The 13,455-nt window shown below is 44.7% G+C and overlaps 1 protein-coding gene across 7 annotated transcripts in view; it reads right to left on the reverse strand.

The window, feature by feature from the left end:
• RARB (retinoic acid receptor beta) overlaps positions 1 to 13,455 on the reverse strand; it is a 335,268-nt gene that overhangs the window by 1,994 nt on the left and 319,819 nt on the right. For all 7 annotated transcript variants that reach the window (XM_054815866.1, XM_054815865.1, XM_054815867.1 and 4 more), the window contains 3 exons: positions 11,171 to 11,347; positions 3,998 to 4,202; positions 2,523 to 2,681 (listed from right to left, as the gene is read on the reverse strand). In XM_054815866.1, coding sequence (XP_054671841.1) covers positions 2,523 to 2,681; positions 3,998 to 4,202; positions 11,171 to 11,347 — 541 coding nt within the window. The remainder of the gene's footprint in view (positions 1 to 2,522; positions 2,682 to 3,997; positions 4,203 to 11,170; positions 11,348 to 13,455) is intronic.

The raw sequence follows: 13,455 nt of genomic DNA on the forward strand, positions 1-13,455 counted from the left end.
TGGGCATCTTCTCTTGTGCTAAGGAACCACAAAAGCGCACACACACACACACTAAGAGTGTTTACATCTGTCTCAGCTGAAGCCAACTGTTCAGTGTTTTGCCTTGTCAAGCATAACAACCCAGTGGTTCTGTGCAGAGATGGCTTCGCGGGCTAGCGTGTGTAGGATTAAACAAAATTACTACATCAACCCTGACTACTCAGATGGTGAGGCAACAACTAACACTAGTGTGAAGGAAAAAACTGCCCCCAACCCCACGCAACAGTGCCTGATGCTCCTAAGATGCGTTACGGCTGCTTGAACACGGCAGGTGTACAAGGAAGACTGTATGACCAGGGGCCATGTCACAGTTCACCCGTGACTTGCGCATGCCATCAGAAAGCCCTGAGCAGTCGCGCTCATACAACCTCAGTAGGTACCACACTGTTGTAAGCACGCGACAGGCACTGATGGGCTGAAAGTAACTTAAAGTGGTGAGGACCATAAAGACACAGGAGTATTTTGGAATTACACCCCCAACTAAAGCAAGGCTACACTGTAAAGATTCTGTTCCACGCTGAGGCACCAATGTGCTTTACAGATTTTGCCGCTGATGGGAAAAACATGTTTCTTATCAGGACAACGTCAGACAATTTACAGCCATAAACCTCTGAGTTCAAATAGCTGGTCTAGCACGTTGCATAGGATTCCTCATCATCTTAAAATCTGACTCTAATGGAATACAAATCTGTGCTTTTTAAATGTGAAGGAAGGCAAGAAAAGCCAACAAAATTAAAGAGAAAATAGTCTGGTTAGTGAAGAACCGTTTCAGAGGAGAGAGCCTGTTGATATATTCTGCTTAGCCATGCTGCTGCAATGTACATGCAGAAAGGAGCACAGTCAGTCATAGTGGTAATCCCAGGTGGGAAGGGAGCCCTCGTGTTCCTGCCTTAATTGAGGAGCTTCAGAAATCAGCTACACGGGCACTGACCCACGTTCTGAGTGAGTGCTGATGAAAAAGTCTCCTAAGCAACTGTTAGAAACAAAGGGGCAAGCTCTGTAATCGGAAAGAAATTAATGCACAATTATGCCGAGCGCTTCTCTGAGAACCACCTGCAGTCAGAGAGCAGTGCTGGTGAACTGAGTTTGGCCGCGTTACCGATCTGTTTTTCTGCTGCTGCGGAGCAGGTCAGCTGCAGTACCCAGTGTCTGTCTGTGCGGTTATCCCACTGCGGAGCCACAGCACCTTCAGCTAACCTGGTAAGCCGTTTCCTTTGAGGATACTTTTGCTTCCAGCTCTGGTGTTTGTTTCCCTTCTAAGTTATTCTTCTGGTACTAATCGATCCAATTAAATTGCTCACTTCTTTTAATAAACATAGCTACAGCTTAATTTTTTAACTTAGATATAGAGTGTTTAAAGTGTAACAGTTCAGGTCTTAATGTAAACCAAGTGTATTTAAGTAAGTGATCTGTTAGTTTTTTTCCCTGAAGTCTTCTCAAATACCATCTTGAATGAAATTAGCAATTTTTTCAAAAGCATAAATCCAATCTATAGCTACATAGGTACCTGTACCTATAAGCTCATATGCTTCCTTATCTACCAGGGGTAGCAAATCTGTAGTTGAGTAAGCATAGTGAGAAAGTGGAACTGCGTCAACCACTGTAAAAACTAAGAACTGCAGCACTTCAGGCTCTCTGTGCCCAGGCTGGCCCAGAAGCTGATGCAGCTCCCCAGAAGGGGAACACACATGAAACAGCTGGACACAACCAAAATTGGGCGTTGGGGTGATACAGGGGTACGCAAGCAAGAGGAGCACAGTCACCTCTGGAGCCAGAGCACGGGGCAGAAGGGGCGTGCAGGGAGGCTGCCAACGAGTTGGCACAGTGACCGTCTGCTGCTGCCTGGCAGAGCGCTGCCCGGCCTCCCCTCTCTGGCTGCACACCTCAAGGGACAAAGCGCTACGTGGGGAGGGAACCTCTCTGACAAAACGAAAGCATTCGACTGTACCGACGCTTCAGAGGGTTTATGTGATGGCGCTTAGGCTGCGTGTGTTTCACGTGCTCGATCCATCACATGCAAGACTACACAAAATGTTAAAACGGATCCATGTGCCAGCACAGTTAGTTTGAATTAGGGGAGTTTTGGGTGCACAAGTGTTTTCTGCTCTCTGTAAACAGACTTTGTTCTTTGAACACCGTTAGTGGTACAAAGTACATGTTGATGCACACTCCCTTGTAAACATTAACAAAGGTTTAATTGAGGGTTTTATCTTGTCTTAAAATGACTAACAAAGAGTTTATGCTAATGATTTGCTAAATCTACTTATACTTAAGATGTCATTTTCACTGTGAGTTGCACGAAGAACATAGCACCATGTAAGTTTAAAGCAGAACCAATTCAAACACGGGAGTTACATAAAGAAGAAGGGAAGAGAAAGGTCACAAGGACCTTTCTTAGATATATTAAAAAAAATAAAAACCCAAGTCTCTAGGCGCAAAACACAACACTGACGCTATTTCTGAACTATTGGGAGACACCGTACCTTTTGCACTGATGCTGCGAAGATCTGTGATTTTCATTAAGATCTTTGGGAACATGTGAGGCTTGTTGGGTCGTCTCTTTCGGATATAAATTTTCAGTGCTTCGAGCAACGGTTCCTGAAGCTTATCCACTTTCATTGGTTCTTCAAGGTCCTGGCGATCTGTAGAAAAGTATCATGTCACTTGTATGATTTTAAATTTTTATTTTTTTTTAATAAACTCCAAATCACAGAGGCTTCTCCATGTTCTTGATTAGAACTCCACGAATTTCATCTTTCTCTCCACTTATGACCCACACTCTGCAGTGAGTATTCCATAGGAAGAGGATAAACCATGGCTTTCTGAACCTCAGATTCATTTTTCCTTGGTGACTGGAAAGGTTTGTCATTTGAGTGGTCCAGAACTACCACTTTGCTCTTGCACCTCCCTCTCCAAGGGGAAAACACCTTGCTGCAAACAGTATTTCAGAATTAATTTTGTACATGTCATTGATAAGCCACCTAGGTATACAAAGAGATTACAGTGAATTTAGTCTTTGTATCAATCCTAAAACAACGTGAGTTACCATCGGGTATCAGCAGATGGCAGTGCTAGCTTGAGTGACAACAAACGTCACCCACACACCAGGATGCGCCAGTCACATATTAATGACATCTCAGAACCCATCGATGCTTTTGATGGGTTATGGTTAGAGACACATAAAATCAGAATGATTTTGTACTAAAGGGGCATCGCCAACAAAGCCTGACTCTTGGTTTTTCAACATTCTCTACCAGCACCTGGGCTGTATTTCAACAAAATGGCCCAACTAAACAAGGTGTGTTTCTATTGCTAGTGCAGATTTTGCAAAGGAGAGAGATTAGGTGATTCAAATAACAGAAATTTACAGACCATTTTGGAAATGATCTGAGACTTCGCTTTTGGTATTTTAAACCCATGATTTTACCTGATTTTACTTGACAAGGTCCCTTTCAAGTTGTAATCAGCCCCCCACAAATCATGTCATCAGTGCCACTATGCTGATTTCAAAGTATAATCTATTTTTTCTAAAGAAAGTTATCACCTACAACTTTCTGTGAATCTAACTATATGGATATGCATGTAATTATATTTATGAATAAAAGCTGCATAACGGGCATCTTGTCCCAACAAAGGTTGTTCATACAGGCACCCATAAACCACCTATAAAAAAATGCAGCAGGACATAGGTGTCTCGTAGTCCTTTATCAGGCAAATAACAGGATCGGTTGCTTGACAGAATGATTTGATTCCTTTAAAAATGTATCAATAATAAACCCAGTAACTATCAGCAGTGGAAAACAAACCTTTAGTGTTAAGTGGTTTATATAACACATACAACAATATTACATATATATATATATTTTATAGATATGTTTTAGTACAGGAAAGCAAAACATAAATGAAGATCTGTCTGTTTGTCCTTTTCAAATGCATCCGAGTTCACGCTGTACGATACCTCCACAGATTAAGCAGATGGCACTAAGGAGACCTGTTTCTGTATCATCCATTTCCAAAGGCAGGAGCTGGTTGGCAAACGTGAACACGAGATCAGTCAGCGGGCCAAATCCGGCGTTGTGCATCTGAGTTCGGTTTAGGGTAAGGCCATCTGAAAAGGTCATGGTGTCTTGTTCTGGTGTGTATCTTGTGCAAATTCTAAGGATCTGTGGTAGGACATTAAAAAAAAATAAATCTGAAGAATTCAATCCATGAGAGGTCTGTTGCATTTTCTTGATGTGGCAAACTACCCACAGAACTGCGTGGTCACGTCAAAACAATCCGAAATCAAATTCTGGTTTGTTCGGTTCTAGTAGCACGAAAATTCTCTGGTACAACATAAATACACTTGATTCACTATGGGTATTTTTTATAACAGAAATTTAATAACAGAAATTTTCCCCCGAGTTACAAAATAATCAAAACTTCTGTGCAATTTTCACCACTTAAGTCACCAACATTACCATAATATTCCCATAAACTGCTCTTTAATTAGTATGCTATGCGCGCCTAACTATAAAACACTATTGCTCTGCTGATCTGATCCAGCAAGGTCGTAAAAATATCTCACCTCTTCAAACACACACACGCATTTCATTGATTTTGGGGATCAATTGTGCACGGCAGTGCTTCTCTGGGTCGTGCCTTTGGTAAGGACAGAGCGTCTCTGCGGGATCTCATGTGAGTGAGTGCCGTGAGCTGGTGAAAGAGGCAGCACGTAACTCGTGCAGCTTGGGGTGCCGCTCTCTCTCCCGTGCCGGCAGGCAGGCAAGCGCCGCCACGTGAATGCAACCCCTGGGCGAGCGCTCCCGGGTTTTGGCAAGTTAACTTGTGTGCCGACAGCCACCCAGCGCTGACCCCAGATAAAAGAGTGTTCCAGGGGAGAATGGGGTTTCGCACCTCTAACCGGACACGGAGGAATGCAAAACGCATGAATAAAACACTGAGGATGCTCTGCATTTTGTTAGTAAATGCCCCCGGGGTAACTGCAGTGTCAAGAGCGCTGTCAGAGCGGAGGTGGCAGCACGGCCGGAGAGAGCGAACCCAGTGCGCGTCCCGTTATAGACTCTGTGCGGCACAGGCTCATTTCCACAGCTGCTATTAATGAGCACTGCCTTAAGGATCAAATAAAAGAGATGTCCATCACGCTGACATAATTCTCCTCCATATATCAATGCTTAATGTTTCAAATAATCAGAGGTGGGAGAAGGCTTATCCCTAAACTAAACTAAACCAAAACCTTGGAGAAGCCGAGCTGATTAGCTGACCTAAGACTACAGCCGTATTTTTTCAGGACTCAAACGTATTTATTTCCCATACAGCCATCCTACTTTGTTTTGAAGATTCAACAAAAAAGATTTACAAGAATATAAGTGAGCAGAGGGAGAATTTTAATTATTCCTATAGCTGCCGAAGCTCTGAGTCAGAGGCCCCAGCGCTTGGCAGCTGACCAGGCTGGGCTTGGTTCTCCCACTTTCATGTTTGCCTGGCAACACTGCTCCAAATAAGCAGGGAGGAGAAAGAGGAGGACATGGCATGTAAGAGACCTACAGGGGAGCTTTCATTTCTCTTCTTAAATTCCTTGGTAAGAGACTTAATAGGGTGTATTTCTGGAGAAGGCTCTCCAACTATTTTCTATCTCAGCAATAATCTTATCTCACATCGTAGGTATACATCGAAGCACTGAGACTCTAGGTGGTTGGACAAGCATGTTTCACATCGTTCCCCTACCCGTGAATTAGAGTAAGCCCTTGAAATTACTTGAATCAATGACCAAGAGAGGCACAAATACAAATGCACAGCACTCAAATTCTTCACCGACCACAAATTCCCCACTAATAAAAGTGATCTTAAAAAGCTGCCGGTAACTCCAAAGGTTTGGTGTAATAGCCAAAGTGTATTTCAGGATTATTAGCAGAAATGAACACTATAAATCATGACACCCTGTCAATAAGACAGCATGTTTACCGTATTCTACGCTGCCAGTAACAACCAGCACTTCTCTCCCCTCCAGTTTGCTGTTGGTTATCCTTTTAAACCATTAAAAGGATTGCACAGAAAGGAGGAGAAACATGCAGAGTTTATCGTTTTCAAGAAAAGCAAAAACTGCATATTTATGGAGAAACCCAAGAGTTACTTGGTTTACTTCCCTAATGGCAAGAGAATGCAGGGGAAACTAGAGTGCGACTCTTCTCATCTGAAGCCTGCACATACAGTAGCTGCCTTCCAGTAAGGGTGCGTGGCCTGTGACGGTCAGGTAGCCAACTTTTGGAGCAACAAGGTTCTGTATTTCTTAAGTGGTACTGATTTTCCCTTAGCTCGGCTGGGAGAAAGGCAGCCCCTTTTATTCCAGTGCTATTTTAATTGATAAGCCTTAGCAATGAGAGTTCTTCCCTGCACACTGTCAGGACTCCCAGCCCAACAAATTAGTGGAGCAGGACTTGGAGCTAAATTGGGCAACGTCGTGGCGTATCCCGAAGCCTACCTGCAGCCTCCCTGGCAGCTGCCCAAGCAGGGGTGGCAGATACGGTTCCTCTGGATCCCCCCTCCGCGGGCAAGCCTGGACACCGGCTGCCAGCGCCGCACCAAGACTCCCAGCCCAGGGGGCCTGGGATGCCCCGGAGTGGTCATCCCAAACAACCCGCAGGCTCCTTGGCTGTGAAGCTCTCTGTGCTCGCCCACCGGTGCCACAAGCCCCGCTCCGTTTGGGGGTGCGCAGCAAAGACCTACCAGATCACTGCCCCCCGGGGCTAACGCAGAGGGAATGAATTTGGGGTTAGGTTACTCAGCCTAGAGCCCCTGTGGGCATGCACAGAAAGAGACTTCCGGGGCCTTGCAAAAATTCTAAAACATAAATGTCCCTCGGAATTCAGCTAGTTGCAGGCTCAGGCAGCAAGTAGGACGGCTTTGTGCAGAAGGCAGACTTCAGCTTCCATCCCTACACGCTGCACCCGGCGCTAAGCGGAGGAGCCTGCAGCGGCTCTGCAGGGCACGGGCACAGCTGAACCTCAACTCTGTGTTTTCTGCAACGCGCTTAGCTTGACTGCAGCAATCGGGTCTCAGGTTTCTCCTGCATTCCTTTGACATTATCCCACAACATGCTGTTATTAAACTCCGAGACAGATCATTTGAAATATATTTTTTTTTTTTAATTTGTGTCCTTCATCAAGATCCGCAAAACGCCATGGATATTGCTGATTCGCTGCTAAACCTTTCTTGGGCAAACTTCCAGTGTCAAAGTGAAGCTGATTTCAAGTTCATATTCACTGAAGAACATATGGGAAATGTCAGCACTTCAAAATAAGAAATTACGGTATCTTTCTCCATTTTAAACTGAACTGCTGTCTAGAAGACATCCTCCTAACGTCCTCGGTGTTGTTTAGATTTTGTAACCAAGCCAAGTATTTTAGTTGTCACCCTGCTCTTCAATGCCACTTGCAGCCATAAATAAGGCTCTTGCCCATGATTAAAGGGCCCTCTGTTTTAAGGAATCTTTGTATCTTAAAGACTCTGGGGTTCCTACAAGCCAGTTACAAATTGAAAAGCAAAAACCCTATGGGTCGCACAAAACTAAAAGCATCCAGAAAGTTGCCTTTACAAAATTGTTGCTACCACAGAATTGTTGGGGGTTTTTTTGGGGGGGTGTTTTGGGGTTTTTTTGTTGGTTTTTTTGTTTTGTTTTTTTAAGAAATGCTGCTGTTACATGTTAGCTGCCTTAGGTGGCTGGGACAGTTTCCCGAGAGGAGAAACCTGAGCAGGTGACTCTGAAACCATGAACAAGCCTCCACGGCACTGCCATGCCCCATCAGCACGGGTTATTCCGCACACACCAAAGCCCTCCTAGCACTAACGCGCAGAGTTTTACAACAGAAAGCAAAAACGACATTATTAAGGATTAGCGTTCAAGGACTTCTCAGGTTTTTATCCACTGGATTTAAGACAGGCTGGACTCTGGACTCATTCCACATTCATTTTGCCAGAGCTCGACGAGGCTGGGGATGCTCAACCACTGCTGGGCCAGCGTACCAGCAGACAGCAGCACTCGCTTTTACGAGGGTTGCTGCCTGAATTTTAGTAGTATTTATCCCTGAAACTTTTGGCACCAGAGCAGATATAAATTCCACCATCCTCGATCGGCGCCTTCAGCTGCCTTGCAAGGCTTGATGTTATTTCCCTTCCAGAGATTTTGGTTGTTTGTATATAAAACAATTCTCTGGCCCGTACCCAGCAGAGTTTACTGAGCTCCTGGCACCGTTTCCTTTGTCAGCCTGTCGGGGGGTTCAAGTATCCGCGGCTGCAGGAACCAACTGAGCCGAACCCTTGGCAAGGTCTATAAACGCTTAAGACTCCCCAGAGGCCAGAGACAGCGCTGCTGGGTGGGCAGCAAACAGGGGGGAGCCTGGCCACCCTACCTGGCTGGGCTGGGAGCCCCGCGCCGACCCTCCCGCGCGCTCTGGGGACACGTCCCGGGGGTTGCACGGCAGTGGGATCGCGAGCACGCACCGGCGAGGCTTGCGCCCGTGCTCGGCGGTGCTCACATGGCAGACCACGGGCAGGCAGCGGGTGCTCACACCGCAGGAGGGGATATGGTGCTCACTCTGCGTCTCAATGCACAACAAAATAAAATGTTCAAAACACTCATCATTAGGAGAACGAGCTTGCTGAGGGGGGAAATATGTGCTATTAAAACACTGCTCCAAGTACTGAAGTTTATTAAATAAAGATCCAGAGCTGCACTGCAATTCCAGTTATGTGCAGGTGATGTGGGTTTAATGGACGTGGGCACTTCACAGACAGCGCGCACACTATGCATTACTGTGCTCGTGGTAATTATCCCTTTTTCTTTTTAAGCAGCACATAAAATAGACACATAAAGCTTGTGCAAATGTCGCACAGGGAAGTTAGGACTCTTCGTGGCAACCATGTCTTATCCGCTCCCGTTTTTTTGCAAAGCCTCGGCTCCTCCCGGCTATGGGTAGTAGCTATGGCACTCGCTACGCCCTGCTTGCTCGTATGTGTCACCTTCTCCAGCTTCATGAAAAATAAAAAAAGAGAATGAGCAGGTGACCAGGAATGACAAGTCTCAAGAAAGTTTATAACTTGAGCTTGAAGGTTGCCACATGGCCACAAAGTGAAAGTGGTGAATTGTATTAAAGAATCAACCCTTTCCATCCATTAATTAGTTGAAATAAAGTCACCATTTATCACCTGCTTCATTATTCTTTTTCTAATCTGACAACTAGGCTTTTATTTAGTCCCTTTGATCAAAGGCTGTGAAGTGCCTTTATCTGGGCACTTCAGATAAAACTGCAAGCGGAAGGTTACCCCGAAATACTTGATAATCTCCAGCCAGTGCTGGCGATGCAAGCAGGGAGCGGAGCTGCTGTGGGGACCCTGTGCTGCAGGAGCTTTGGCTACCCCCCCAGCAAAGAGCGCCAGGAGCTCGTGGGATCCTGAGCACTTACAGAATTAGGGTATGGCTTCTTCCAGCAGCTACAGAGCCAGGGCTGAAGTTTTAGGGATAAAGAGTTTGGACCTGCAGATTATTGCTATAACCTGACTCTTCCCCACCATTTGTGGGTAGTTTCTGTATCAGCCATTGGTTACTGGTTACTCCGGCAAAGCGGTTCCCGTCCCATACCTCCGGCAGAACACGCTCGAGGCAACCGCATAGTTTATGGATTACCACGTGCCTTTTGGTGTAAGGGGAACGCAACGCTGTCTTACCAGGACAGAGCTGGCGACGACAGGCGTGCGATTGGTAACAAACGGCCCTGCCCCACGGAGGGACCACACACAGTACTGAAGAGATAAGTCTTAATGAGCGCAAGAATGAAGGGGACAACGAGAGGTGAATCTCCAGCACGACAGGGCAATCTCAACCTTTCCTTTTTTTACAGGCTGGAGAACAATATCCCTTCCCCTCTCCTGCCCCTCTTCCTCCTTCGTCAATGTCCTCTAGATGCAATTCTTCAAAACAGCTTTTGACAAAGCAAGAGGAAAAGGTCACAGCAGTTAACGTCCTCCTCAATATGATCCTGTTTGAAGCAATGCACTTTTAGAAATTCCAAGATTAATTACTTCAACTTCAAATTCCCTAGTTTTAACTCCTGTGTCCTGCCAAAAAAATGTATCTACAGTAGCCATCCTACAACAGGCTTCTTGGCCATGCTTGGCTCATTGAAGACCTGAAGGTTTGTGCTCAGAAGAAAACATTTAAAATATGTTTAAACATGTTGAAAATACTGTTTTACTGAAAGTTATTGCTATGGCCAAGAATAAGAAGCATATTTGCAACTAAAAGCCTGAAGACCTGTAAGGTCTTGATAAAGAAATGCTGAGATCCCAGAGGGTTCCTCTGAAGGTCAGCGTGACAGAAACAACCGGAGACAAAGGGAAGGAAGACAGCTTGCCTTGACATAGTGGCAAGGTCTGGAGAAAAACTCCAAGCCCATCTGCACAGTTCCCTGCTGCAGGTTGTATGCTTGCATATTTAAAATTCAATGACATTTAGGTAAAATCTGTACAGAGTGCAGTACAGCATTCACTTCCAGAGGTGCCTGCAGCACCGGTGAAAGCACGGTGATCTGCGTGCTGGAGGCTTGCGCCTGCCGGGCTCTGGAGACACCAGTTTCCCCTCTACAACCTGAAAAAACTGAAGATTTGTACCTTGTTCCTCAAATTACCTCGTGACCACAGGTACAGCACATTCCTAAAATGTTATACAGCGGCCTGTCTTTCTAGGTATCCTTTATACAGAGCACTATGTTATGGAAGGAGAAGGAAGCAGGAAGGAAAGAGAATCTGATCTCTCTTCAGTGTTAACAATAAAGGAAATTTTTCCAAAGTTGCACATATTTCAAGTTAGTGTCACAATACCAAAATGTGCTCTTCTTGCAAATATACTGAAATCCACAAACTATAAGGAGTTGTTATGACAAGCATGCTCATCTCATATAACATAGGTCGGTAGACGCGCTAGAGTCCACCCATGACCATACCAGACTACCCGCTAAGTTTAATTTTGCGGCCATAACACTGGGGCAGTATTTGACCCCCCTCTCCCTGTCGATTACAGTAAAAAAAAGAATAGAAAATGCATTAGTAGTATAACAATGATGTTAAAAATACATACCAGTATATCCAGGCAGGCTGCTTTAAGTAGAGTTATCTGGTCTGCAATGGTCAAACTTGTAAAGCCTGGCAATCGCTTTGCAAATTCCACTATTTTAATAATGCACTTTGTTGCAAGTTCGCTGAATTTGTCCCAAAGCCCGAGGTCCAGTCGAACCCGATGATCTGCGCTGGAGTTCTGGAAAGACGGACAGAAGGCACCATCAATCAACAACGTCCCTTTCAGTAAATGGTTTTCAAGGGAAAGAAACAACAACCGAATATTCCTTCCAGAAGTACTTTCTATTAACATTCCAGGCATTTTCTGCAGCTTGCTGTTGGGATGCTGCTGCTTTTAAACTTGGATTAATCGCCTGAAAATTCCTTGGATATTTCTCTGTTACTTACGATTGCAGAGGCCATCTGTACAAGGAATACAAATGAACTTAAACATTCCAAATGCCACTATCATTATTCTTCCTTGCCATTATATAATAAGTGCATTGAGAGAGACAATTTACAGTTGTACCCCAGAAAATATAAATGAACAGTGGAACAAGAATATCGAGTCCTCATCTGGAAAAAACAGCACAATATTTGGAACATAGTTTCACATACTTAAAGTCTTAGCAAATTAGTTCTACTTAATTTATCTGCTCTGTGGCTCTGCGAGAGTTTTACAGCTTTCTGAAGCTACAGGGTCCCATGAATTAAAGAGCATTTCTTTACATGACGTTAAGAAAAACGCCGTGTGCGCCAATGAATGCTGTATGCTCACTTGATGGTGCATCCAACGTATACCCTACTGTTTGAAGTGTTACAAGAACATTCCAGCTGCATCTTTCAGAGACTGTTTCCATATACATTCATGTATCTTCACTGAAAAGTCTGTAATTTGCTAGGATGCGTAGCAATTTGCTGGGTGATCTCCTCTCCATTGCAAGAGGAATTTTACCTGCGAAAATATGCTGGTAACAAATACGCAAAAGGTGCTGAGCTGCAACCACGGAAAACCAAAGGCAGAGTTTCTCTCTTCCATGTCTCATCTGAGCTTGCTGACTAACCAAGAGAGAGGCATCTCCAAAAAAAAGGCCCACCCACTCCTGATAGGTACTTAAGGCAGGTAAGGGAAAATCCCCTCAGGTGGTGGCTTTCTCCCCAGCTGCAGAGGAAGCCGATGTGATTAGCTGCCTTAGTCATAGCTGGTTGAAGTTAAAACATTAAATTAACTTTAAAATTAAAGTTAAGTGAGAGGAGTCTCAATGTAAAAGTCTAACAGACACGGCAGATAAATAGCCATCGAAAAGCATTCAGCTTACGCAGATCGCGCTTTCTTGGAGGAAACATCTCTAGCGACCCTGGCGCCATCGCTGCTGACAGTGAGGACGTCCACCTCCTCGGAAACCTTTGTAGCCATCAACTTTCTTCGGTTCATGGGAAGGACTCAAGGCCTGAAGAGGTTGCCGAGGGGATGTGGGGTGAGCTCAGCTTGGCTGTGATGCTCCGTCACCCCCTCCCAGGGATGCCTTTGCAGGCACCACAACCACCGTCAGTCACGGAAGGGAAAGTCCTGATGGGTCCCAAGGGCACCGCCAGCCCGGCATTCACCCTCGCTTGCAACAGGGTGGAGATTTGAGAGCTGGTAATTTTTATACGACGCCCTTCTTGCAAAAAGTAAATGTTAATCATGCTGAACAGTTTGAAGGTGCGTGTGTGCTCTTCCCTGCTTCCTCTCTTTTTAAGGGATAAGAAATTATCTTCATCATTTCTATTTGAATTTTTTTATTCTGGGAACTTCCTCTATATTGTTTAGGTTTTTTAAATGACAGAAGAAAAGATAGGAAAAAATGTCTTTATAATCCTAAACCTAAAGAATTGCCTTCAAAATGGTCCAAAACTAATGGGTTAACAGTCATTGTAATGCCCTTTGAAACATTTCTTTCGGCTACTGGAGTATGCATCCTTCAGATTTATTTTATTTCATCCTCAAGGACCTTGGTGAAATACAGTACATTGGAGGAAAAATAAGATCAAGATGTGCAGTCATTCAGGCTGTAATTAAATTTAATAGGCAGTTTATCCAGTTCATAGAAAGATGGCATAGCGGAGAGCTACACAAAGCAGAGCCTAAAGCAGGAAATCATTTTACAATAGGGTATCCATCTGGAAAAAAAGACGTTGCATGAAACCAGCAAGTGTGAACGAAATCTTCATCAGTATCATATGAGGTTACTTTATCATGCTGCAGTACCGGCAACGGGAAGTTTGACATGTCTTCTATTAAGAGTAATGCATGGCCGTCTTAAC

Source organism: Grus americana, chromosome 2 (assembly GCF_028858705.1).
Source record: "Grus americana isolate bGruAme1 chromosome 2, bGruAme1.mat, whole genome shotgun sequence".
In the NCBI taxonomy this organism is placed as follows: domain Eukaryota; kingdom Metazoa; phylum Chordata; class Aves; order Gruiformes; family Gruidae; genus Grus; species Grus americana.